The sequence below is a fragment of the Ochotona princeps genome, chromosome 2, assembly GCF_030435755.1.
Source record: "Ochotona princeps isolate mOchPri1 chromosome 2, mOchPri1.hap1, whole genome shotgun sequence".
NCBI classification, from domain to species: domain Eukaryota; kingdom Metazoa; phylum Chordata; class Mammalia; order Lagomorpha; family Ochotonidae; genus Ochotona; species Ochotona princeps.
In genome coordinates, this window is record NC_080833.1 from 131,802,397 (window position 1) to 131,824,817 (window position 22,421).

The 22,421-nt window shown below is 57.3% G+C and overlaps 2 protein-coding genes across 2 annotated transcripts; both read left to right on the forward strand.

Annotated features, from left to right (window-relative positions):
* Positions 1 to 717: 717 nt before the first annotated feature.
* LOC131479626 (SH2 domain-containing protein 5-like) lies at positions 718 to 5,471 on the forward strand. Its single transcript, XM_058660979.1, has 9 exons — positions 718 to 777; positions 1,069 to 1,149; positions 1,445 to 1,519; positions 2,133 to 2,275; positions 3,207 to 3,450; positions 3,575 to 3,749; positions 4,052 to 4,160; positions 4,587 to 4,746; positions 5,268 to 5,471. The coding sequence occupies exons 4-9, from the start codon at positions 2,142 to 2,144 to the stop codon at positions 5,469 to 5,471; spliced, it is 1,026 nt and encodes a 341-aa protein (XP_058516962.1). The 5' UTR covers positions 718 to 777; positions 1,069 to 1,149; positions 1,445 to 1,519; positions 2,133 to 2,141.
* A 2,343-nt stretch (positions 5,472 to 7,814) lies between these two features.
* On the forward strand, positions 7,815 to 20,988 carry LOC131478288 (kinesin-like protein KIF17). Its single transcript, XM_058656869.1, is given in 5 exon segments — positions 7,815 to 8,045; positions 15,346 to 15,486; positions 16,194 to 16,295; positions 18,190 to 18,379; positions 20,411 to 20,988. Coding segments are annotated over 5 exon segments (1,242 nt in total).
* Positions 20,989 to 22,421: the final 1,433 nt, after the last annotated feature.

The window sequence follows — 22,421 nt, forward strand, 5'->3', positions numbered from 1 at the left end:
CAGTCCACGCCAAATAAGCCAGGGTGCCTAAATCAGGCTCTCAGCCTTAGCTCTCCCATCCAGCTCGTGGCCACCCCATGGGCTGCCCTACCCCAGAACCTGCTTTGGCTCCCCACTGCCCAAAAAGCAGAGCTCCCCAGTTTGGCATTGAAGACTGATTACATACCAGATCAGACTGCCACAGGGGCGGCTCTGCCTCAGCCCAGCTGCCCACCTGCCGCCTGCCTTTACAGGCCAAGCCCGAGGCCCTCACACCCCTCACTGTAGGCAGGTGCTGCCTACAGTCTGCCCACCACCACGACCACCACCCCCGTGCTGGGAACAGAGGCCCTGTGGCATTAGGCTCTGAGCTCTGTGCAGGTTGGAGTTGCTGAACAAAGTGAGCAAGTGGCCCGTCCTCGCTCTGCTCCTGGCAGGGCCGGGCACGGCGCAGCCTGTCATATCACGAGGTGAGTAATTTGGTGTCTTTCTCCTCATCGTGATGTGAAATAGAGCGATCACTGCCTGCTAGTCTGTGTCCCCAGCGCCTGTGGCCTGGGGTATTGTTGGATGAGTGGACAAAGGGCTGCGAAGGAGCAGAGGAGCTCCTGGGGGCCTCAGCAGGAGCTGTGCGGCTTGCCTGCCTGGAACCCACACTCCTCCCCCTACAGACTTCATTCATGGGCATGTTGAAGCTGGGCATCCCAAGGCCATGCAGAGGGTGGGGGCAGGGGCCGGAGGGCCTCTGACTGCGGGCCTGCCCTGTACTGGCCCAGGTGCATCACCAAGTTTGCCCAGGTGGGTGGAGCTGCCCAGTCTGGGTGCCCTGGCATGTGAGTGGCCCTGTCTGGGTAGGGGAGGCTGAGGGTCAAGGAACTACTTCCGGGTCTCCCCTCAGTGACTTTGGAGTGGGATGTGTGTGTGTGTACAGGTGAGGGAGGGGATCCACAGGGACATGGCAGAGCCCACAGCTTGCCTGACTGAGCAGAGAGTATGTCTGGGTCGGGGAGATCTGGAGAAGGTTGGCCAGGGGCCTTGGGTCTGACCCCTGCCACCTTCCTTGCTCTCTGCCATGCCACCACTGAGCAGTACGTGGGCTCCTTCCCAGTGGATGACGTGGACACGCAGGAGAGTGTGTGGCTGGTGCAGCAACAGCTGTGGCTGCTGAAAGTGGAGGTGCTGGGGGGTGCCCCAAGTGTGGGCCATGACTGGTGGGAGGATGAGCCCCTTCCAAGGCTAGCTGTCCCCAGGGAATATAGCTCCTTTGGCCCGCGAACCCCTCCCTCGGGGCTGTGCGGGGCCCCGCAGCTGGGAGATCACGGGAGATTCTCAGTGTGGCCTGATGGGGATGGTCAGCGAGGAGCCACCCACTCTTCCCTGGCCCCTGGGGGTGGCAGAGCGGGTTCACGGCGCCCCGAGGCTGGGCTGGGCAGGTGATGCTAACTCCTGCCAACTCTCCACCCAGGACTGTCCCCACCGCTGGGCTGTCATTCTCAAGTTCAGCCTTCAGGGACTCAAGATCTACAGTGGGGAGCATGAGGTAGGAGCTTCAGGGGCTCCAAGAGGGGCATTTCCCCCGGGGCTGTCCTCAAGCCCTGCCTCCTGGGGATCACATGGGGGTGGGTTCAGGGAGTGCTCCCCCAGCCCTGCTGAGCCTGGGGCCGGAGATGCCCACTCTTCCTCCTGGCACCCTGGGGCAGGAGACGGCCCACTCTTTCTCCTGGTACAGAATGGACCCTGACCATGGGTCACACTGTGCTGTGCTCCCAGTGACTGTGGTCCTCCATCACCTAAGGTCCAGGCACATCATGGGGCTCTGGCATCAAGGACTGAGCTGCCGGCGTGAGGTGTCACCCACCACCTGTTTGAGAGGGACTAGTGTCTCCTCACTTGAGCCAAGTCACGCCAAGGCATGTGGAGGAGGTATGGCAGGGCTAGGACTTGAACCCTTGGCATGTGCCTCAGAGGCCAGGCTGCAAGCCCGGGCCTGCGCCACTGCCTGTCTCTGATCCAGTGGTCCGTGCAAGTTCTGCCCTTGGGTCACAACCCCACCCACAGGCCGGCACATCCCAAGGCCACGGCCCCTAGCAAGAGCCAGGTGGCTGGAGCTGGCCTGATGGAGGCCATGAGCACCCCTGCCCCCCGACCCGCAGGTGCTTCTGATGGCGCACGCCCTGAGGCACATCCTCTACTCCACCTGGTGCCCAGCTGACTGCCAGGTTGCCTTCATCGCCCGGAACCCATGGAGCCCGGCCAGCAAGCTGTTCTGCCACCTCTTCGTGGGCAGGCAGCCAGGATAGGTGCCTGGGCCATAAGGCTGGCGGGTGAGGAGGTCATGCTAAGGATGGAGAAGGGGGTGGGCCAGGCATCAGGTGGCCTTTCGGGCATGGCTGCCTGCAGGCACAGTGCCCCGTCCACATGTCATCTTGCAGGCTCTGGAGAGCAGGTCCGTGGCCTTAGTGGTCCCTGGCGGCCTGCAGGCCAGAGCCTGTGCTTGGCTTCGAGGAGTGCAGCCAGCACCAGGCCTCTGCTTGTGCCGTGGCCTCTGTCCTGTCTCTACACTGTCTGCCCTTGAGGCTCGGCCTCCATGTTCCCGAGGCTCCTGCGGCGCCCTCCCCATCCCCATCCCTCTATCCATTTGTCCCTAATGATTGTTGCCTGAGTTCTTGGAGAGCAGAGGCCGGACCAGGCTGGGCTGCGTGTGCTCCACTGGGGTGGTGGGGACAGGGCCATCTGAAAAGCTCTAGGTCAGACAGCTGCAGAGCCCCAGGACCCCGGGGTTGGCAGGCAGAAGCTGAGGCTGTTGCTCACTGCTGCCGTGTGCGTGCAGCTCCATGCTGGATCCAGGCTGGCCCCTGCCCGCGAGCTGGTGCTTAGTCTTCCAGTGTGTGTCATGTCTTGCAGTCGGCACACAAGTCTGGGGCCTCTGCTGGGCCGCTTCATGAACTCCTCAAAGGATCATAGAGAAGGCCATGGTCACCCAGCTGTTCCTGAGGAATGGGGCCAGGATTGGAACCCAGGGCCTGAACTCTTGGCGCCCTCTCCAGGGTGAAGGCAGGATCCCCAGGGCAGCCGCCTCTGCTCCTGCTGAGTGAGGGAGGCTGGGGTGAGAGCCTGGTGGTGAGGTTCCCAGGGCCAAGTGAGACAGCACTCCTGGTTGAGAGGGGCTGTGCACAACCGTGGTGATAACCGAGTGCCCCGTCTAATGGGAGCTGCTTCTGCCTGTCCTACATCCACATCCTGCACCTGTTACTCTGCCGCTCCTTCCAGCTCGCCTACCTCCTGCAACACCCTAAGGAGAGGGCACGACCTGAGCCCTGCCAGGCCACCACAGGGGATGAGCCCCAAAAGCCCGCAGCCGGCCCACCGGCCCTGGTGCGGGAACCCTTCGGCCTGGATCAGCTGTCACAGAACGTCCATGCCTTGGTCTTCTTCTGGCAGCTGCCAGCAGAGGGGCCGGTGGGCAGTGGGGTATGCAGTGCCCCTAGCCAGGAGCAGGCAGGAGGAGGGCAGAGAACTGGGGGAGTGTTGGGGGCTGCACCCGGGTAGCTGGGGCCGAGTCTGCCTTCCCACAGCCTCTCCCTGCGTGCCCTAGAAGGAACTGTCAGAGTTGGAGGGCAGAGGGTGCACCAGCCATGGCTGCCTGGGGAATCTCTACTGCTCCCCAACACTGATCCACAAGAAGGCCATCCGTAGCAAGGTGATCCTCTGTGGGGCCTACCGGGCCTGCACACATGAGGCTCAGCTGCAGCTGTTGGTGCGTGAGGCCTGTGAGTTGCCCCAGCGCACTGGTGTCCATCGCAGGGCATGGCCAGCAAGGGTTGTGCTGCAGGGCAGTGGCTGCACCTCAAGACAGGTGCCTCTGTGCAAACGTGGAAGTACCTGTGCCTGTGTACCCAGTCTGAGTGCCTGGGGCTTGCACAGGTGCCCTGCACAGTGGGGTGTGCCTGTGAGGCAGGGCAGGGAGACTCTGGGAGGAGACCCATCTGGCATGCTGGGGCCTGCATGGAGGGCGGGCCTAGCGTAGGAAGGGGGAGGCCCTATTTCCTCTGACCCTGAATGGTATCTCCACTTCCTGCCGCATGGGAGGTATGGCCCCAGGGTCCTGGAGGCTCCTCGTGCCTGGTGGAAAGCGAGGGCAGCCTAATGGAGAACATCTGGGCCTTCGCCGGCATCTCCAGGTTTGGGGGAGGGGCGTGGGGTTTGGCCTGGACTGATGCTTAGTTCTGTTGTGGGGATAGGGTGAGGGGACAGACTCTCCCTCTCCCTGGCGCTCTTACCAGCCCCATCTCTGTGCACAGACAAAGCTTCCCAGCCCCGCAGACCTTGGGCCCCCTGAGTCTTCTTAAATGTGAAATGAGATAATGAGAAGACCTCCTTGGTGGCAGGGCTGAGGGGAGCTCCAGTGAGGGACCCCGGAAATATGGCCCGCTGCTGGCCCTCTTCATGGCTCCCTGCTTCTGCTGGGGTCCTGAGGCTAGCAGCAAAGGACAGTTAATCCCAGTGCCACTCCAAGCCCAGGACCCGTCCATTGCTCAGGGGGACTGCCCAAGGCTACCCCAAACTAGGGGTCCTGCCCACAGCCTCTCCCACCCTCCATCCCCCAGGCCCAGTGCCCTGGCCCTGCTGCGGAGAGACATGCTTGGAGCCTTCCTGCTGTGGCCAGAGCCAGGCACCAGCGGCCAGTGGTGCCTGTTGGTGCTGACACAGTGCAGCGTGGTGCCCTACCAGATCTTCCGCAACCGTGTGGCCCCCAAATGCCTAGAGGTGAGTGCAGGAGGGGCCTGGCTCTGCCCCATTGCTGGCCTAACCCTCATCACAGCACAAGCTGGCCCTGCCCCTTTTCTCGCCTCCCTTACCCTGCTCCCGATCTTGCCTCATTGGTCCAGGCCTGAGCAAAGTGCTCTTGGAGGAAATGTTGGAGGGTTCGTGGTCACTGAGGGTCCCCAATCTAGAGGATGCTCCCAGAGGGCACCCTGCGTAGAGCTGGGCTGAGTGACACTTCACATTTCTGCTGGGATGTTGGCTCTTAGAAATCCTGCTTCCCCATACCCTAGCCGGTGGGTATCAAGTGGAGAACCCACACAGAGGGGCACAACCTGAGTCTCCCTTTGGGTGTCAGCCAGGGTCAGACTGGAGTGTCGGGGCTTTTCTGGACAGGTAGTGAGGACAAAAGGAAGTGGCTTGTGGCCCTGCCCCAATAGCACATGCCACCTGAGCCCTAGGGTGCTGCGCTGGGTGCAAGCCACAGGAAGGAGCCCCCATGCTAAAACCCCTTCTTTAGCCAGCACCTGCCGGCCAATTTCCCCAGCCTGGAGGCCCTGGTGGAGAGCCACTCAGGAGCCGAGCACAGACTCTTCTGCCCCCTGGACATGGGCCGCCTGAACCCCACTTATGAGGAACAGGACTTGGGCCATGAGGGCAGGCTGCCTCGGACTCTCCAGCCCCTCAGCCATGCCAAGTCAGAGGCAGAACTGCAGGGCCTGGGCTAGGAGGCCGTGGGGCCCAGGGCTGCGCCTCATTTGGGCTGCAAACTCCACAGCCTTCTGCCCTTCTCATCTACACTGGCCAGCGGGTCCTCTGGTTGTTGTGTCCCTCGTGTGGGTCTTCTGTCACTTCCCAGCCCGTGGTATGTGTCCTGCTGACATGCTTCTGTGAGGGGGCGGAACGCAGCGCCCAGCCCTAGGGGCTTTGTCATCTTGTTGCCTCTGGCGTCCTGCTTGACTCCTGGCTTAGGAGCTTGTCAGGGTGGGTGGGGGGCCCTCCCTGACTGGGGTTTCCAGAATCCAGAATGTTCCTGACCAAGGCCTCCCTCCCCAGCTCACCCTGCTGTTGGAGAGGCATAGGCCGACCCATGCCTATGGTTTGTGGCTGGCACGGCTGTCAGGACTCAGTACAGCTCACCAGGCCAGCCACATGAGGTGGAGGAGATGGGTCTAGGTAGTGGTCCTGCTGACGACTGACAAATCTAGGTTACCCCCCTTTCTACTTTGAGTGAACTTGGCAGGCCAGCACGGGTGGCTGGTGAAGTTACAGAATACTTGGTTCCCAAGGCAGAGGCCCCACCACACTAGCAAGCAGCAGGTGTGTCACCCTTCGGTGGCAGAGACAGCCACCACTCCCGCTCCGCTCAGGGCAGTCCTGGCCAGTGGCCTTGTCACTGTCTCACCAATCTAGTAACAAAAGGGAGCTGTCCACTGGGGTGTCCTCTGTTGGGACAGGCCATCCTGATCCATGTCAAATGGGAGTGGGCAACTGGGCCTCTCTCCCAGCATCTCAACTGCAACTCCTCCCCTCCCTGGGCATGGGCAGTGGAGGACACCCTGTCCCCCTCCCCTCCCTCCCTCCCTCCCTCCTTCCGCAGTCTCACATGCCTTTAGCAGGGAGAGGGTTTTGCGCTTTCCTGTGCCTGGGAAGACAGTTCATGAAACCTTGGAGTTGGCCCAAGCACCCCCGTGGGAGGAATGGGTCTGGCTGCATGCTGGCAAGGTCTGGGGCCAAGTGCCCAGATGGCTTCCTGACAGCTTTTATTGGTTAGAAGTTACACCTAGGGCAAGAGTTTTGGCCCACAGGTGCTGACTTCTCAATGTCCTAACATCAGAGCACAGCTGTGTGTGTGTGTGTGTGTGTGTGTGTGTGTGTGTGTGTGTTTCCAGCCTACATCATGTGGGCAGCCTAGCTGTGTGGACACAAATAAAGTGCATTTCCTCCACTCTTCCAATACAGGCTCCTTTGAAAGGTGGGGCCTCTGTCCAGCCACTTGGTGCTGAATGGGCTCAGGATCTCCAGAAGGAATTGGGTACTGGGTGTGATCAGCCAGGTCCAACTCCTTCATACCTTCAGGGGAAGGTGCTGTAGGAACAATGCTTGGTGCCTTGAGCGCTGGCTACTGGAGCTTGCTCTCTGCTCCTGTAACATGCCACAGGGCCTTGGCACAGCCCAGGTGGCCCCGGGGCCTCCCCTTCCTCCTGGGCGGCCCTCATCCTCAGCCTTGGTGTTTCAGCTTGGTCCCAGGCTGCCTGTGGCGCCTCTCCCGGAGTGGGAGTGCGAGCCTCCGTCTGCGGGTCCAGGTAGGTGTGCTGGGTCCCTGGCGCTAACCGCTTTGTAGGATGTTGGCTTCCAGGGACAGTCTCCTTTGCCGGGCTGCGGGTTGCAGGGGGCAGATTTCACCCTGGTTTTCTGCGTGTATCGTCCAGCGGCTCCCATGGCCTGTCCCTAGGGATGGGCCAGATTGCCTCTGCCTGCCCAAAGGGTTTGACTCCTAAAGCTTTGAAAAGTGATGAGGTTTAGGAAAAACGAGGTGACATCTGGGGAAGGAGGGCTCGGGCTCCGGGCTGCCCCGCACGGACTGAGGCACACCAGAGCTGAGCTGTTGGTAAAGGACAACGGGCACTCTGGAAAAGGAAGTGGAGTCCAGCCTGTGGGTCCCGTGGTGGCGGGGCATCCTGGAGTCAGGTGCTGGACCTGGATCGCTCCAGGCGATGACGGACGCGGGGTGGGGGGCTCAGGTCGCGGAGAACACACGGCCTTCACACTGCATCCCCCTGTGACACCACGGCCGTTGCCCGGCAACCGCGAACCCCTTGGTGGTGTTTACGCGTGCGCGAGCCGGCGACTCAGGCGTTTGGATCCTGTGGCGGCGCCTGCAGAGTGAATCCCACCTCCAAACCCGTAGGCCCTTTCCCCGCTGGGGCCCAGGCACGGGCGAGCCCGGGCTCTGGAGGAGGCGGCGGCGGTGCTGGCTCGGGTCCTGTGAGTGTCCCGAGCGCCCCCTCCTCCCGCCGCTGCCCCGTCCCCGCCACAAGCCCCTGCCCAGCGCGGGCGCCGGCCGCGCCATGATCGCGGAGGCGGTGAAGGTGGTCGTGGGCTGCCGGCCCATGAACCTGCGCAAGCGGGAGCTGCACTGCCAGCCTGTGGTGACGGTGGACTGTGCGCACGGCCAGTGCTTCATCCAGAACCCTCCCGCCGCCAACAAGCCACCCATGCAGTTCACCTTCGACGACGCCTACCACATGGACCATGTCACCTAGCAGATCTACAAGGAGATCGCCTACCCGCTGGTGGAGGTGCGCCTAGGGACGGCCCTGCCCCCAGGCGCTCGGGGTGGGCGAGGGGCGGGCAGGCGGGCACAGGTGGACAGCAACCGACTTGTGTGCAGACAGGAGATGGCGTCCTGGGCTCCGCCATGCCCAATGCCCCTTCCTGTTCCTGCTGGCTGAGAACTTCCCCCAAGGATACCCCCGCCTCGTGGGATCCCTAGAAGACCCAAATGTTTTTTTTTTTACTTTTTTATTATTAATTATTATGCATTATGTGACAGTTTCATAGGCTCTGGGAATCCCCCCACCCCTCCCCACACCCCTCCCCCCTGGTGGATTCCTCCACCTTGGTGCAGTATTACAGTTCAAATTCAATCAAGATTCTTTCCTTGCAAACATATACCAAACATAGAGTCCAGCTACTTATTGTCCAGATGGGTTGAACAGTTTCTTGGGGAGACCATTTCTGGTCCAAAGTTAGAGCTGGTAGAATATCATCCCAGTCAATTAAGAGTCCCAATATAACATTAACAGCAATTTGTAACATTATGGAATTGACATGGTTTTGAGTAACCAGTATGTTAAAAAAAAAAAACAACAAAAAACAAGTTCTTAACCACAACCTATGATTTGCTCATTGACATTTCAATTTTAGTTTGTATACAGGACAGGCTGCTATATACCTTAAAATGGCTATAAGGTACCATTCAGCTGTCTCGTGTCTATTTCATTTTAGTATTTAGCCATTTGTTGTGTTGAAGTATAATTTTGCTGATCTTGGCAGATTTTAGGATAATCTAGACTGGTTTGTAACTCTAACAAGACATTTGTCAACAATTAAGGTGCAGAACATTTTTTTGGGGGGGGGGGTGCAGGAAAGTCCCCAACACCATGGTGAGGAGTAACTAATCTTCGTGTCCCACCCAGCGAGGCGTGAGCAAATCCATGCCAGCTCTTTCCTGTCAGATTCCAAGCTCTACTTTTTGTTGTTTGTCTATTTATTTTAGGTTTTTTTAGTTTGTGTGATTGTTTGTTTGCTATGAGGGGTTATTGGAGCGATCCTGATGGTCATTGCAAGGGAGGGTGGGGGTTCAGAGGTGGAGCCAGGCTCGGACCAGAGAAAGCTCTCCTCCCTGGTCCCGAAGGACGTTTATTGTTCTTCTGTTTCTGCGGCCCAGAAGAGCCCCACATACAACAGGAAGCAAGAAATCATCAAAACAAGGGAGGAAATTAATCAGATAGAAACAAAAAAAAACTATACACAAAATCAATGAATCATAAAGTTGGTTTTTTGAAAAGATAAACAAAATAGATACCCCACTGGCCCGACTGACAAAGAAAAAATAAGAAAAAGCAAGAATTAACAGCATCAAAGATGAAAAAGGCAACATAACAACAGACACTGCAACCATTAAGAACATAATCAGAAATTACTACAAAGCACTATACTCCAACAAATCAGAAGACCACCAAGAAATGGAAAAGTTCTTAGACTCACACCACCTGCCAAAACTTAGCCCAGAGGCAACAAACGACCTGAACAAGCCCATAACTGAAGCAGAGATTGAATCAGTGATTAAAGATCTCCCAACAAAGAAAAGCCCAGGTCCAGACGGCTTCACTACAGAATTCTACAAAACATTCCTAACAGAACTAACCCCAATCCTCTACAAACTCTTCAATACAATAGAAAAGGAAGCAACCCTTCCAAACTCATTCTATGAAGCCAACATTAACTTAATCCCAAAACCGGACAGAGATCCTACAGAGAAAGAAAACTACAGACCTATCTCTCTGATGAACATTGATGCTAAGATACTCAACAAAATCCTAGCCAACAGAATTCAAAAAATCATCCGACAGATCATTCATCCGGATCAAGTAGGATTCATCCCTGGAATGCAGGGGTGGTTCAACATAAGGAAATCCATAAATGTGATACACCACATCCAAAAACTGAAAAACAAGAATCACATGATAGTATCAATAGACGCAGAAAAAGCTTTTGACAAAATCCAACACCACTTCCTGCTAAAAACCCTAACCAAGGAAGACCCATATGTTCCGGGTCCAGCCTCCCGTGTCCCTCCTCCTGCCCTAGGCCAGCCTCGCCTTTGACACTCTCCACCTAGGACTGTAGTGTGAGTGCAGCTGGCTCCTGGAGGCCCCCGGCCCTAGCTTGGGGGCAGCCCCAAGGCTGTGAACACAGGCTCTGCTTCTTGTTGCAAGGACCCTGGCGTCTCACTCCTGGGGACAGCGTGGCCAGGCTCTCCCAGTGAGCTTGACTGGAGCTAACCTGCTTCCTACCCTGTCCTCTGTTTAACACTGGCTCAGGGATTTGAAAGAGAGAGGGTAGGAGAGATGGTTTGCTCCAGTGGAGCAGCCAGGGCTGGGTCTGGACCAGCGCTCTGAAATGGAATGCTGGTGTTGCCTGCAGCAGTTCCCTTGGCTCCCCATCTCTTGTGCCAGGAGTCAGTCCAAGCCTGGAATGAGCTGATATGGTCTGAAGCTCCCCCAGCCAGAGATGATGCTGCAGGCATGAGGGCCAGCTTCCTCCAGGCTTTGAGACTTAGCAAGGTTGTGCCTTGGCCCAACTCCACTCTCCAACTGGAAGGGCCCCAGGGGCTCACCTGACCCAGTTCTTGTTCCCTATTGGGTTCTCAAAGGCCACCAAAGTGAGGACCAGCTCTCCCCAGCACATCTGCTCCACAGGTGCTCAGGCTTCCCAAAGCAGCCCCTTCTGCCTTGTGGGAACTTGGGTCCCTCCTTGGCCTGGAGCATGGCCCTGGGCCAGCCATTTGTGGGGGCCCCGCCCATAGAGGGAGGGAGACAGGACAGCCCTTCAGGTCCCTCCTGCAGGTCCTGGGCAAGGGGCAGCGTCTCTGTTCTTAGCAAGTTAATGAGGAGCAGCAGCAAGCTAACAGTTGAGATCCAGGGTGATGAGTTGGCAGGGGAAACCCTGGGGACTGGCAACCACGGGGATGCTCCCAAGCCTGGATCTAGGTGGGGAGAGGTGTGGATGGGAGGAGCAGGAGGACTTCCTGGGAGAGGTGTCACAGAGGCTGTGAGCTGAAGGCTGAGTGGAGTCAGGCAGTTCCCAGAGCGGTCCTCTGCGTGGAATCGGGCTGGAGCCGGGAGGGTTTGGTCTTCAAAAGAGCTGGGGACCCTGAAGACTGAAGAATTGTGGAAGGAATTAGGGCTGGTACTGAGCCTGGCACCAACATCCCCTGCCCCGTCCGGCTGCCTCCTGTTAGCAGGGCAGCCAGCAAGCACTTACAGCCTAGGAGCAGTGGTACTGGGCAGGCCGGGCTGGCAGTCTTGGTGGCTCTGGGGTCCTGTGACAGCCTGGACAACCTCTGCCCAGGACACTTCCTCTGGGTCCTCCGTGCTCCTCCCCTCCTTCAGATAGAGGCTCCCTTCCTGATCTTGTCACTGGGTGATGTGTCACCTCAACTGGAAGCTGCCCACCCAGGACCCTCCTTCCAGCTGATCCATCTCCCCACCACACCCCATCACCACCTGGTCAGCTCATGGAACCCAGTTCCAGGACAGCCCCTAGTTAAAGAGTTGGTTAACCCTTGATCTCCCGGAAACTGTTTGGTCCCTAACTTCAGGGCTGTGGAGGACTGCTAGGTCTGACATGCGGACCTGCTCCATGGATGTACTTGTCCCATGGAGGTCTGTGGGGTCAGCTGGTGGGAGAGACGCTGTCTCCATGGAGATCTGGAGCTGAGCTGAGGGACCTTCTGTGACAGTGGTCGTGTTCAGTGCCTGCACTGTCCTGTGATATCCATGAACTCTCCTGTGATAGGCACGAACTACATGGTGCAAGTGAGATGCCACTGAGTGCCACCCGGGGGCTGTATTTTAATTGTTCTTTTTAATTTGTTTATTTGAAAGGCAGAGGGACAGAGAAGGAAGGAGAGAGGAAAGTTAGGGGAGGGTGGGCAGAGAAGATTTTCTCCATGCTCTGATTCAATGCCCCAAATAGCCTCAACTGCAGGGACTGAGCCAGGCTGAAGCCAGCATCCTGGAGATCCACCCATGTCTCCTACGTGGGTGGGAGGGGTGCAAGTGCTTGGGCCATCTGCTGCTGCCTTCCCAGGCCAAGTTAGCAGGGAGCTGGATAGGAAGTGAAGTAGCCGGGACTTGCACTGACATTGCAGGCAGCAGTTTAACGCACTGTGCTGTGATGATGGCCCTCTGAATGCTAATTTAACTAGAAGTTTTGGTTTCTGAAAGATCAAGTTTTTAAAAATTAATTAATTTATATTTTATTGGTTACATTGCATTATGTGACACAGTTTTATAGGCACTGAGTTCCCCCCCCCCCCGGGTGGGTTCCTCCACCTTGTTGCATTACCACAGTTCAAATTCAGTTGAGATTCTTTCATTGCAAGTATCTATCAAGTGTAAGTGCAGCATCTTGCTGTCCAGGTAAGTTCAATGGTTTCTTGGGGAGACCATCTCTGGTCTGAAGGTAAAGCCGGCAGAGTATCATCCCAATCAATTAAAAGCCCCGACATTACATCAGCAGCAATTTATAACATTATGGAATTAGTTGACATGGTATTGAGTAACCAATATGTTAAAAGAGAAAAAAAAAACAGAGTGCAAGTTCTGAACCACATCCTGTGACTTCTACATTGACATTTCAATTATTAGTTTATATACAGCCGGCTGCTATACACCTTAAAATAGGTATAGATTACTATTCAGCTGTCTCATATCTATTTTAATTTTATTATTTAGCAGTTCATAGCATTGAAGCATGATTTTGCTGAACCTGGCTGTTTTTCGGTTAGTCTAACTCCATAACTCTAACAAGACATATGTGGACAGTTTAGGTGAACAATGTTAGGAGGGGTGTGCAGAGAAATCTTCAATACCCCAGTGAGGAGTGACTAATCTTTGTGTCCCACCCAGTGAGTTCTAAGTGCATCCCCGCTGACCATTCCCTGTCTGTTTCTAAGCTGAAAGATCAAATTTAACTAACCCCTTGTGGCTCGCAGCTGCTGTGCTGCCTGGCACAGCTCTCAGCCAAGTCTTCCTGTACGAATACCAAGTGAGCCACATTTTGTGAAGTGAAAGGAAACAGATTCGACTATTTCAGCTCATATTAACAATATATTGCTTCCCTAAGATGTAAATGGGTATTATCTTCATCGCATAATGTTAGTGAAATCTCTTACATCCGTTGTTCATACTATGTAAAATTCAGTGTATGTTTTATGCTAATGTCCCAGCAGTTGAATTGCAGGTGGGCGTTTGGTGTAGTAGTGAGGGTGCTGCTTGGGGTCACCATGCCCAGTATTGGCACTCCTTCCTGTTCCACTGTCTGCCGACGTGCATTCTGGAAGGAGCAGGTGCCAGCCATCCTTTGTTAAGTTTCTGGATCCTGGCTGTTGTGGCCCTCTGGGGAGTGAAGCAATGGAGGGGAACTTGTCTGATGTCTAACTCCCTCTCCCTCTGGGCCCTTCAGCTGAATTAAATACGTTAACACAGCAGTGAAACTGTGGCTCCTGGAAGGCTATTTTATAGTGCTTAGGCTTTAAAATCTAAATTAATTGGGCCCGGCGGCGTGGCCTAGCAGCTAAAGTCCTCGCCTTGAATGCCCCGGGATCCCATATGGGCGCCGGTTCTAATCCCGGCAGCTCCACTTCCCATCCAGCTCCCTGCTTGTGGCATGGGAAAGCAGTCAAGCACAGCCCAATGCATTGGGACACTGCACCGCGTGGGAGACCCGGAAGAGGTTCCAGGTTCCCGGCTTTGGATCGGCATGCACCGGCCCGTTGCGGCTCACTTGGGGAGTGAATCATCGGATGGAAGATCTTCCTCTCTGTCTCTCCTCCTCTGTGTATATCTGGCTGTAATAAAATGAATAAATCTTAAAAAAAAAATCTAAATTAATTGGAAGTTCAGTTTCTTAGTAACATGGATGTCCCCTAGTGGGGGCTGGGGGCTGCTTGAGTGGGTGGGGCAGCCTGTCAGTGCCACTAGGACCCCTCCCCGTATGTGGGTGAGGCCACAGTCCTCCAGCTAAGTGTCAGGGCCACACGAGTTTCCTGGGATGAGGCTCCTGAGCTTCCAGTGTGCCTGCTCTGGCCACAGGGCTTTAGAAGTGTGCTTGTGGACAGGTGGTCTCCTCTGCTGCCCTGCAGCTGTCCACTCCCGAGTCCCAGCTTCTGCGGGTAAGAGTGCATGCTTACCTATCCTGTGACAGCTGGGAACGGTGACCTTAGTCTCCTTGGGATGGCCACACCCCATTCTGTCCACCTGATGGGCCTGGGGTGTCATACGGGGCCCTGGGGCATGGCAGCAGCCCTCCAGGTCCACATTCCAACACTCTGTTCCATGGAAAATTCTAGAATGTGTGACCTCATGCACTGTGTGTATGGCGGGTGGACAGATGCTGGCTAAGTAAAGAAAGTCCAGGAGATGGGCTGGTTCGCCCCCATTTTCCTGGGCAGCCTTGTCCCCTCTCCATCCTTCCCCACACCTACTCTCAGTTCACACCTCTCCATCCGTGCTCAGCTCCCCTGTGACCTGGTGTGAGTCTTGTACCTGCAGCCCTGTGGGAACCCATACCTCCCTTTTGGTTCCTGATGCCCCTGGGAGACTTTGCCGAGTTCTTGCCTCCCCACCCACCCCCTTTCCCTCTTGGCCACCTCTCTTTGTGCAGTGCCTATCATTACTTGCAGCCACACTGCCTGCTACAGGTGTCAGTGGTGCTTGTCCTGCCCCCACAGTCCAGGGGGACACTGAGCGAGCGCCCTGTGTGCCTGCTCTTGGGTGCTGCTGCAGTGTGACTCAGTATGGTAGGCCCAACAGCAGGTGTTCTCTGCCCTTATTACAGATGGGCACACTGGGGCAGACCTAGCCATGGGCACAGGGCCAAAAGTGCAGATGGGACATGAATGCCCTGGGCCATATCCCCCAGCAGGCTTGTCACCCTCCAAGGGGTCAGTTCCTCCCTTTCCTTCCCAGCACACCCCTGGCAGGGTAGAGCCCAAATGCTTGCTTGCTTTTTTTTTTTTTTAAAGATTTATTTGATTTATTTGAAAGGCGGAGTGAAAGAAACAAAGAGATCTTCCATGCACTGGTTCACTCCCCAGATGGTCAGCACGGCAAGGGCTGGGCTGTGTGCATTAGCAGGTAGGGGAGCCTCAGGCTTCAACTCTCTGAGCTCTCCTAGTCTCTACTGCAGCGAGGGCTGTCATGCAGGAGGCCCAGGGAGGACCCCAGTCTAGTGGGGGGAGCCTCACAGTCCACCTTTACCCTGCCCTGGACCCTGGCTGAGCACCAACTTGGGTTTCCTCCCACGCAGGGTGTCACCAAGGGCTACAATGGCACCATCTTTGCCTATGGACTGACTGGCAGCAGAAAGTCCTGGGAGGGCCTGCCGGACCCGCCCTCCCAGCGGGGCATCATTCCCAGGGCCTTTGAGCACCTGTTTGAGAGTGTGCAGGTACAGCCTTGGGTGGAGGGCTTGGGAGGCTGCCCTTTCAGAGGCCCGCCTTGAAGGCCCACAGCTGCAGGGTTGGCACTGTTTTCTGGCCAGCTGGTAGAGACAAGCTCACCCTAGGATATTGGTGATGTTGGTGCCAAACACCCGGTGGCCCTGGCTTGGACCTGTCTTGAGCTTCTGTTTGGATTAAGCCATTGCTACTGTCCAAGCCTGTGTGGAGAACTCTTTGCCTAATGATGTCACCAAGCTTCGAGACAGACCCAGGGGGTAACTTAGAGCGCATTTCTGAGATGGGAGAGGCTGAGACTTGGAGACCCCGACGGCTGAGACAAGTCCTTCCCAGTGCCCGGGCTGTGGGGGGCCATGGGTGGCACTGGGTGGAAAGTCCCCCAATGGGAGATGGCAGAGCCTGGCCTGAGAGGAAGCAGCTGGGGGCTGGGGCTAGCTCGAGTCTCACCTGACCCCAGGGAGGACTTTATTCTTGTCTCTGAGGCATATGGCTGGAACCTTGGGCATAGCAGGTGGATACAATGCAGCTTGGAGAGGCCTGGAGTCCCCGGGCTGGAGTGGCAAGGAGGGAGAGGCAGGATGGGGCCCCTCCCAGCCTGGCCTCTCCCGCTCCCTGGCTGCAGAGGACTGTAGTCCAGCACGGGCTGGGCATCCAGTGGCTTGGAGCTCAGTCCTGTCTATGCTTCCCAACGCTGCAGTGCACAGAGAACACCAAGTTCCTGGTGCGGGCCTCCTACCTGGAGATCTACAGTGAGGACGTGCGGGATCTGCTAGGAGCTGACACCAAGCAGAAGCTGGAGGTGGGTGCAGGGGTGACCGAAGGGGGGATGCTGCTCCTGCCCCAGGGCTCTCGTGCCAGTTCACACTAGGTGGGGACTTTGAACTTGGACTTTGGAGTGTTCTCAGTCAGATTTCACGGTGCAGGGGAAGTATAATGGGCCTCCCCGACCATTGAGCGATGGAGAGAAGACTGGATGTCTCCCAGGTGCACCTGCTCAAATACGGAGTTGGTGATAGGCGTCATTTGACTAAAGCCTTTCTCTGCTACACAGGAGTGTCAGGGAATCTCCAAAGGCCCCCTGTGCTGAACAAAAGGCCATAGCAGTGGTCACCTGTTAAGCACTTCCTGTCTACTGGCTGTTGGCAGCACATCCTCCTGCCTCCTACTTAGTCACCTGGTTGGTGGCTGAGATTCCACGCTGCCAGCATGGGGAGGGGGTACAGAAACCTCCAGACTGCCAGCATGGGGAGGGGACGCGGAGATCTGGAACGTCACACACCCCATTTTATAGAAGGGTTCAGATGTGGGACCTTATCCCTCTGGGCAGGAGTCCCGCGTGGACCCAGCTCTAGTGGTGGTGGCTGCGTGGAGAGTAGGATGGAGATCCGTGCTGGGGTGGCACTGCAGAGTGGAGCCTCAGGGGCACAGATCGCTGCACAGCTGGGATGAGCAGTCACTGAGGAGCTGTGCACTGTGGGTGGCCACTTCTCAGTGCAGCCCTGCCTGGGGTGTGGGGTCGGGAGTTGCTGGGCAGGGCACTCCTTGGGGTCCCCTCAGGTGTTGGGGTGGGGAACAGAACCTCCTGCACCAATGATAGAGCATCGAGAGCCCCACAACCCTGTGCAGGGGTGCATCTTCTGGGGCTTTCCAGGCCTGTGTGACCTACCCCGACACAGGTGCGCCGAACTGCTGTTTAGACCCACTGTTGGCCTCATGCACAGGGCAGTCTCATGCAAGTAGAATGTGTCATTCCCATTTCACAGGCAAGGAGACTGAGGCATAGAGAGAGGCAGGTGGCACCACCAGGTTTCCAGTCTGAGTGTAAAACAGGGAACTGGTGCAGCTGGGAGCCCCTCTCACTGGACCTCTGTGCCAGGTGGGGTCCCAGCTTCTGGGGGTGGCAGGGATCACACCAACCAGCCCTCCAGCAGCCCTTGAATGGTGTGGTTGCAGCTGGAGGGGCTGCCCTGCCCCCCACAACCCTGCCTCCTGCTTCTGTTGCCTGTGCATCTCCTCCCAGGTCAAGGTCAGCCTTTTGTTTTGCTGAGGCTTCAGCCTGTCTCCGCCCAGCCCCTGAAGTCTCCCACTGCTAGGGCCCCACCATAGCTATGACCTTCAGCAAGCTGTTCAGCCTTGTGCCTCCCTGTGCCCCAGGTCCACTCCCTGGGCTGGGCCCCTCAGATAGGAGGCCCTGAAGTGCCTGGAGTGAAGCATTGGCGTCTTCTGTGCTCAGGTTGGCACAGCTGTTGGCATCCCTGGTACTGTGGGCTGTGGCAGCAAATGGCCAGTCACCTGCTAGGGTCCCAGGAGTGAGGGCAGCTGCCAGGCTAAAACCCACCTTTCCAGTGGTGACACTGAAGCTTCAGAATGGCAGCTGGCATTTAGGGGACACTTGTCCTATGCCACAGGCACCATGCCAAACCAGCAACACCCCTTATTTCATTGGGTTCTCACCATGTCTGGATGAGATGGTTCTCTCACACCTATTGTACAAATGTGGAAACTGAGGCCCACGCTGAGTCACAGACCCAACGTCCCCACAAGAAGGAGGCAGGGATAGGGCAGCCCAGAATGACTGCCCAGGGACATGGGATGAGCCCACCGAGGCTGCAGGTGTGGTCTGGGTGGAGCTGGGTGCAACTGCACCCCCCAGGCTGGAGGCCCCACCCCTGAGCAGTCCGTCCCAACCGCAGTTGAAGGAGCACCCAGAGAAGGGCGTGTATGTGAAGGGGCTGCCCATACACATGGTGCACAGCGTGGCACAGTGCGAGCGCATCATGGAGATGGGCTGGAAGAACCGCTCGGTGGGCTACACCCTCATGAACAAGGACTCCTCGCGCTCCCACTCCATCTTCACCATCAGCATGGAGATCTACGCTGTGGGTATGTGGCAGGGCAGGCCCTGAGCCAGTCCCACTCCTGAGGGTGGGTATGAGTGCAGTCAGGAGCTAGGAGGGAGACCGCAAGAGGACGCCCCCACGGCCATCACAGCAGCAGTACCCTGGCCACTGTGAGCCCGCAGTCTGTGGACATTGCCCCAGGGACACGACAGTCGCCCCACTCCCCAAGGCAGACCACTGTCCACAGTTTCCAGGGTGGAGTCGAGGTTGCACAGCCAGGGGGTGTCCAAGCTGGGCTTCCATCTGGGGGCTTCCCGGGCGTGAATCACTGAGACCCTACCCTTAGGCTGCCCCAGGCTAGAGTTGTGGGAACCTCAGTGAAAGGAAGGCTGATCTGGGGCCACCCGCAGGTGCAGGTGCTGTGCCCTGGGTCCCACCCCGCAGCCCTGGGCTGGGCAGGCCTGTCTGTCTGCTTTTACAGTGGAGAAGCTGAGGCTCACAGCCACCTGGCGCACTACTTGTCTCAGCTCCTCTAGCCCAGGTGGAGCCCACGTCTTCCTGACACCCCAGCTCCCCTGTGACCCCTGCTGTTGCTGTCCCCAAGGTGGCAGGAGACCCAGAGAGTTGGGGAGCAGACACCTAGCAGAGTCAGCACCTGGGGCCCAGGCCACCCCTCTCCCTACACCTGCTGCTGGCTGAATGCTCCCCAGGGGTGTGCCTCTGCGGAGGGAAGGATCAACCTCATCATAGCTGCCTGTGAGGTGGCTGGGGGAGGGACAGGGATGGAAGTGGGCAGATGGGAGGGTGGTGTCCCTCTGGGGGTTTGTAGGAGGGGGTGACACACCATTAACAGATATAAAAGCAATTACTGTTTATTTTTAATTGGAAAGGCAGATATACAGAGAGTAGGAGAGACAGAGAAAGATCTTCCATCCGCTGGTTCACTCCCCAAGTGACTACAACAGCCAGAGCTAAGCCGATCCTAATCCAGGAGCCAGGAGCCTCCTCCAGGTCTCCCACACAGATGCAGGGTCCCAAGGCTTTGAACTGTCCTCTACTGCTTTCCCAGGCCACAAGCAGGGAGCTGGATAGGAACTGGAACAACCAGGACAGGAACTGGCACCCATATGAGATCCTGGCACATGCAAGGCGAGGATTTAGCCACTAGGCTATTGCGCCGGACCCAGCGACTATTTTCATTATAAAATATCCAAGCTCCATAAAGATAGAAATCGGAGGGAAATGAACCGGCACAGCCAGCTCTCACATCAGAGCACACTCTGCTTTGCTCTTTTTTTTTAAGGTTTATGTATTTGAAAGACAGAGTCACAAACAGGGAGAGACAGAGAGACACTGAGGGAGAGACACGGAGCTCATCCATCTGCTAGTGTACTCCCCAAATGGTTCCAGCCAGCGGGAGACCCTGCCCCTGCCTCTCTGCCCCCACAGCTGGGGCTTTGGGCCTTGTTTGCTGAGTGGGACATGGGCGCTGTTGTCCTCCCTCACGTGGGGGCAGTTATAGGGCTGCCCAGGGACAGGGAGTGACAGAGCACTCTCCAGGTGGGCACGGGCCCTGGGCAGGTCCAGACCTGGGCTCGGGGCACCTGTGCTGAGAGGAAGATAGCAGGCTTTGAATCCAGTGGACTTGTCCCCCCCAAGTGTCACAGCTACTGAGGGACAGGGTCAGCATGGGACCCTTTAAGTCCACAGCCCCCAGGCTACCTGGTGCAGCCCACCACGGCTGCTCTGCACGCCAGGGCTGTTGCACCCTGTGAATGTGCTGCTGCCCTAGCTGCTCCCGTCCCAGCCGCTGACCCTCGGGGGGAGCTAGAGCTGCTCTCCTTGGCTTGATGTGCAGAACGGAGGACCAGAGAGGTAGCCCTGTTCCCCGGGATTGGGCCACCTTGCGTCTGATCTTGACCCTAGTGGATCATGTGGATTTGACCTTGGTGAATCATGTGTCCTCTCTGGGCCTGGTGTCCTCCTTTGTCACTTGGGCACCATGGTGGCACCTCCCAGGGACTCCTATCTCACTGTGTGATGACCCTACCGCACCTGGCCACTCTGTCTGCAGATGAGCGGGGCAAGGACCACCTCTACGCTGGCAAGCTGAATCTGGTGGACTTGGCGGGCAGCGAGCAGCAGTCCAAGACGGGAGCCACCGGGGAGCGGCTCAAGGAGGCCACCAAGATCAACCTGTTGCTGTCAGCGTTAGGCAACGTCATCTCGGCGCTGGTGGATGGGCGCTGCAAGCACATCCTGTACCGCGACTGGAAGCTCACCCGGCTGCTACAGGACTTGCTGGGCGGCAACACCAAGACGCTGATGGTGGCCTGCCTGTCGCCTGCTGACAACAACTATGACGAGTCCCTGAGCACGCTGCTCTATGCCAACCCGGCCAAGAACATCAAGAACAAACTGCGCATCAACGAGGACCCCAAGGACGCGCTCCTTCACAAGTACCAGGAGGAAATCAAGAACCTCAAGGCCATCTTGGCCCAACAGATGGGCCCTGGCGGCCAGACAGGTAGGCTGGCGGGCGGTGGCGGCTGGCAGAGGAGGCAGGAGCTTGCCCCTGATTTTACTGCCCCCACTTCTGATTCCATGTGGGCACAGCTTTCCCTGTTTGGTTGTTTTGTTCATCTTATTTGAAAGAGAGACAGATCTTCCATCCACTGGTTTACTCCCCAAGTGTCAGCGACAGCTGGGTTTGGGTCAGGCCAAAGGCAGGAGCCCAGAACACAGTCTGGTTCTCTCTGCGTAAGTACTTGAACCATCACCTGCTGTCTCCTGGGGCAAGCAATAGCAGGAAGCTGGCATTGGGAAGATAACCAGATCTGGACCCAGGCACTCCAATACTGATGCAGGCTTCCCAAGCTCCCACTGTCTTACCTGCTGTCCCGGAGGCTCACTCCTGGGCACAGCTTGGCAAGAGTCAGATGCAGCCCTGGCTGGAACAGTCACGTGGAATGTGTCAGTGATCTAAGGAAGTGGCCCTGCTCTGGTATGTCCCACCAGCCACAGGCCCTGTCACCCGCTGCCTGCCCCACTGCACCTCCGTCATTCCCTCTGTGCTGGCTGTCCCCAGGGCAGTGTCGTGGTGCTGGGCTGCATGGCTGCTGGCTGGCTGGCTGACTCCCCCACGTCCCACCTTGCTCTGAGTAAGGAGGATGTTGCTGCCATGTGCAGGTGCGTGGGCTGCCATTGGGCAGAGGGATATCAGGCCATTGTGCTGAGCCGGGCCTGCCAAATGCACATGATCCATGAGGGTCAAGATCAGACGCAAGGTGGCCCAATCCCGCGGAACAGAGCCCAGAGCACAGGGCCCAGAGCACTGCCAGATCTGCTTCTCTGTCTCGGGGAAGCGAGTGTGCGAGAGCCGGGTCTGTCTGCCCATCTGTCAAGCCCCGTGCCATCTCCATCGGCTGGTCTGCTCACATGTCCTCCTGCCTGCCTTCTCATCCACGCCATGGTTTGTCCATTTCCTTCCTTCACCACACACCCACCTGCTCCTCATTTGTTCCACCCATGCAGTTACCAGACCCCACTGCCCTCCCAGCCCACCCTGCAGTCCATATATCCAGTCCAACCTCCTCACTCCAGTCCAACCTCCTCCCTCCCTTTCGAGGGCTGCCCCTGAGACCTTCATGTGGGGAACTGGGCACCACCCCTCCCCTGAGCACCCTGACTCTTGCAGGGACAGTTTGGCTCCTGCCACTCAACATGACCTCAGTTGGGGTCAACCCTCAAACCCTGAAGTCTTTCAGGCTGTAGGGGCCAGGGGCCCCTGGTTGGGGGAAGCACAGTAGGTGACGCTTAGGGGAGCTCGAGGTTCTGGGAGGCTGGCTCCTGGGGAGGGCTCCCAAGGAGGAGGCATGATGAGTGGCAGAAGTCCACAGACAGGAGAGGCGGGGCATGGCAGCAGCAGCCACTGTGGGACCTTGCTCCTGGGTCCAGGACCTTGTTCAGCCTTTTCCATGTAGAGCGGCTGGCGCCATCTCGTGGTCAGCTTGGAGAACAGCGCCGCTGCCAGTCCACTGCTTAGGAGAGAAGGGGCAGGAGGCCAGAGAGGGGAGGGCCTTGTG

Excerpts from the sequence above, each read along its gene's own strand:
- LOC131479626 (XM_058660979.1), top strand. The coding sequence starts at position 2,142 with ATGGCGCACGCCCTGAGGCACATCCTCTACTCCACCTGGTGCCCAGCT. Across the intron at positions 3,451-3,574 it reads AGGGGCCGGTGGGCAGTGGG|AAGGAACTGTCAGAGTTGGA; the intron begins GTATGCAGTGCC and ends TGCGTGCCCTAG. Across the intron at positions 4,161-4,586 it reads GCCTTCGCCGGCATCTCCAG|GCCCAGTGCCCTGGCCCTGC; the intron begins GTTTGGGGGAGG and ends TCCATCCCCCAG.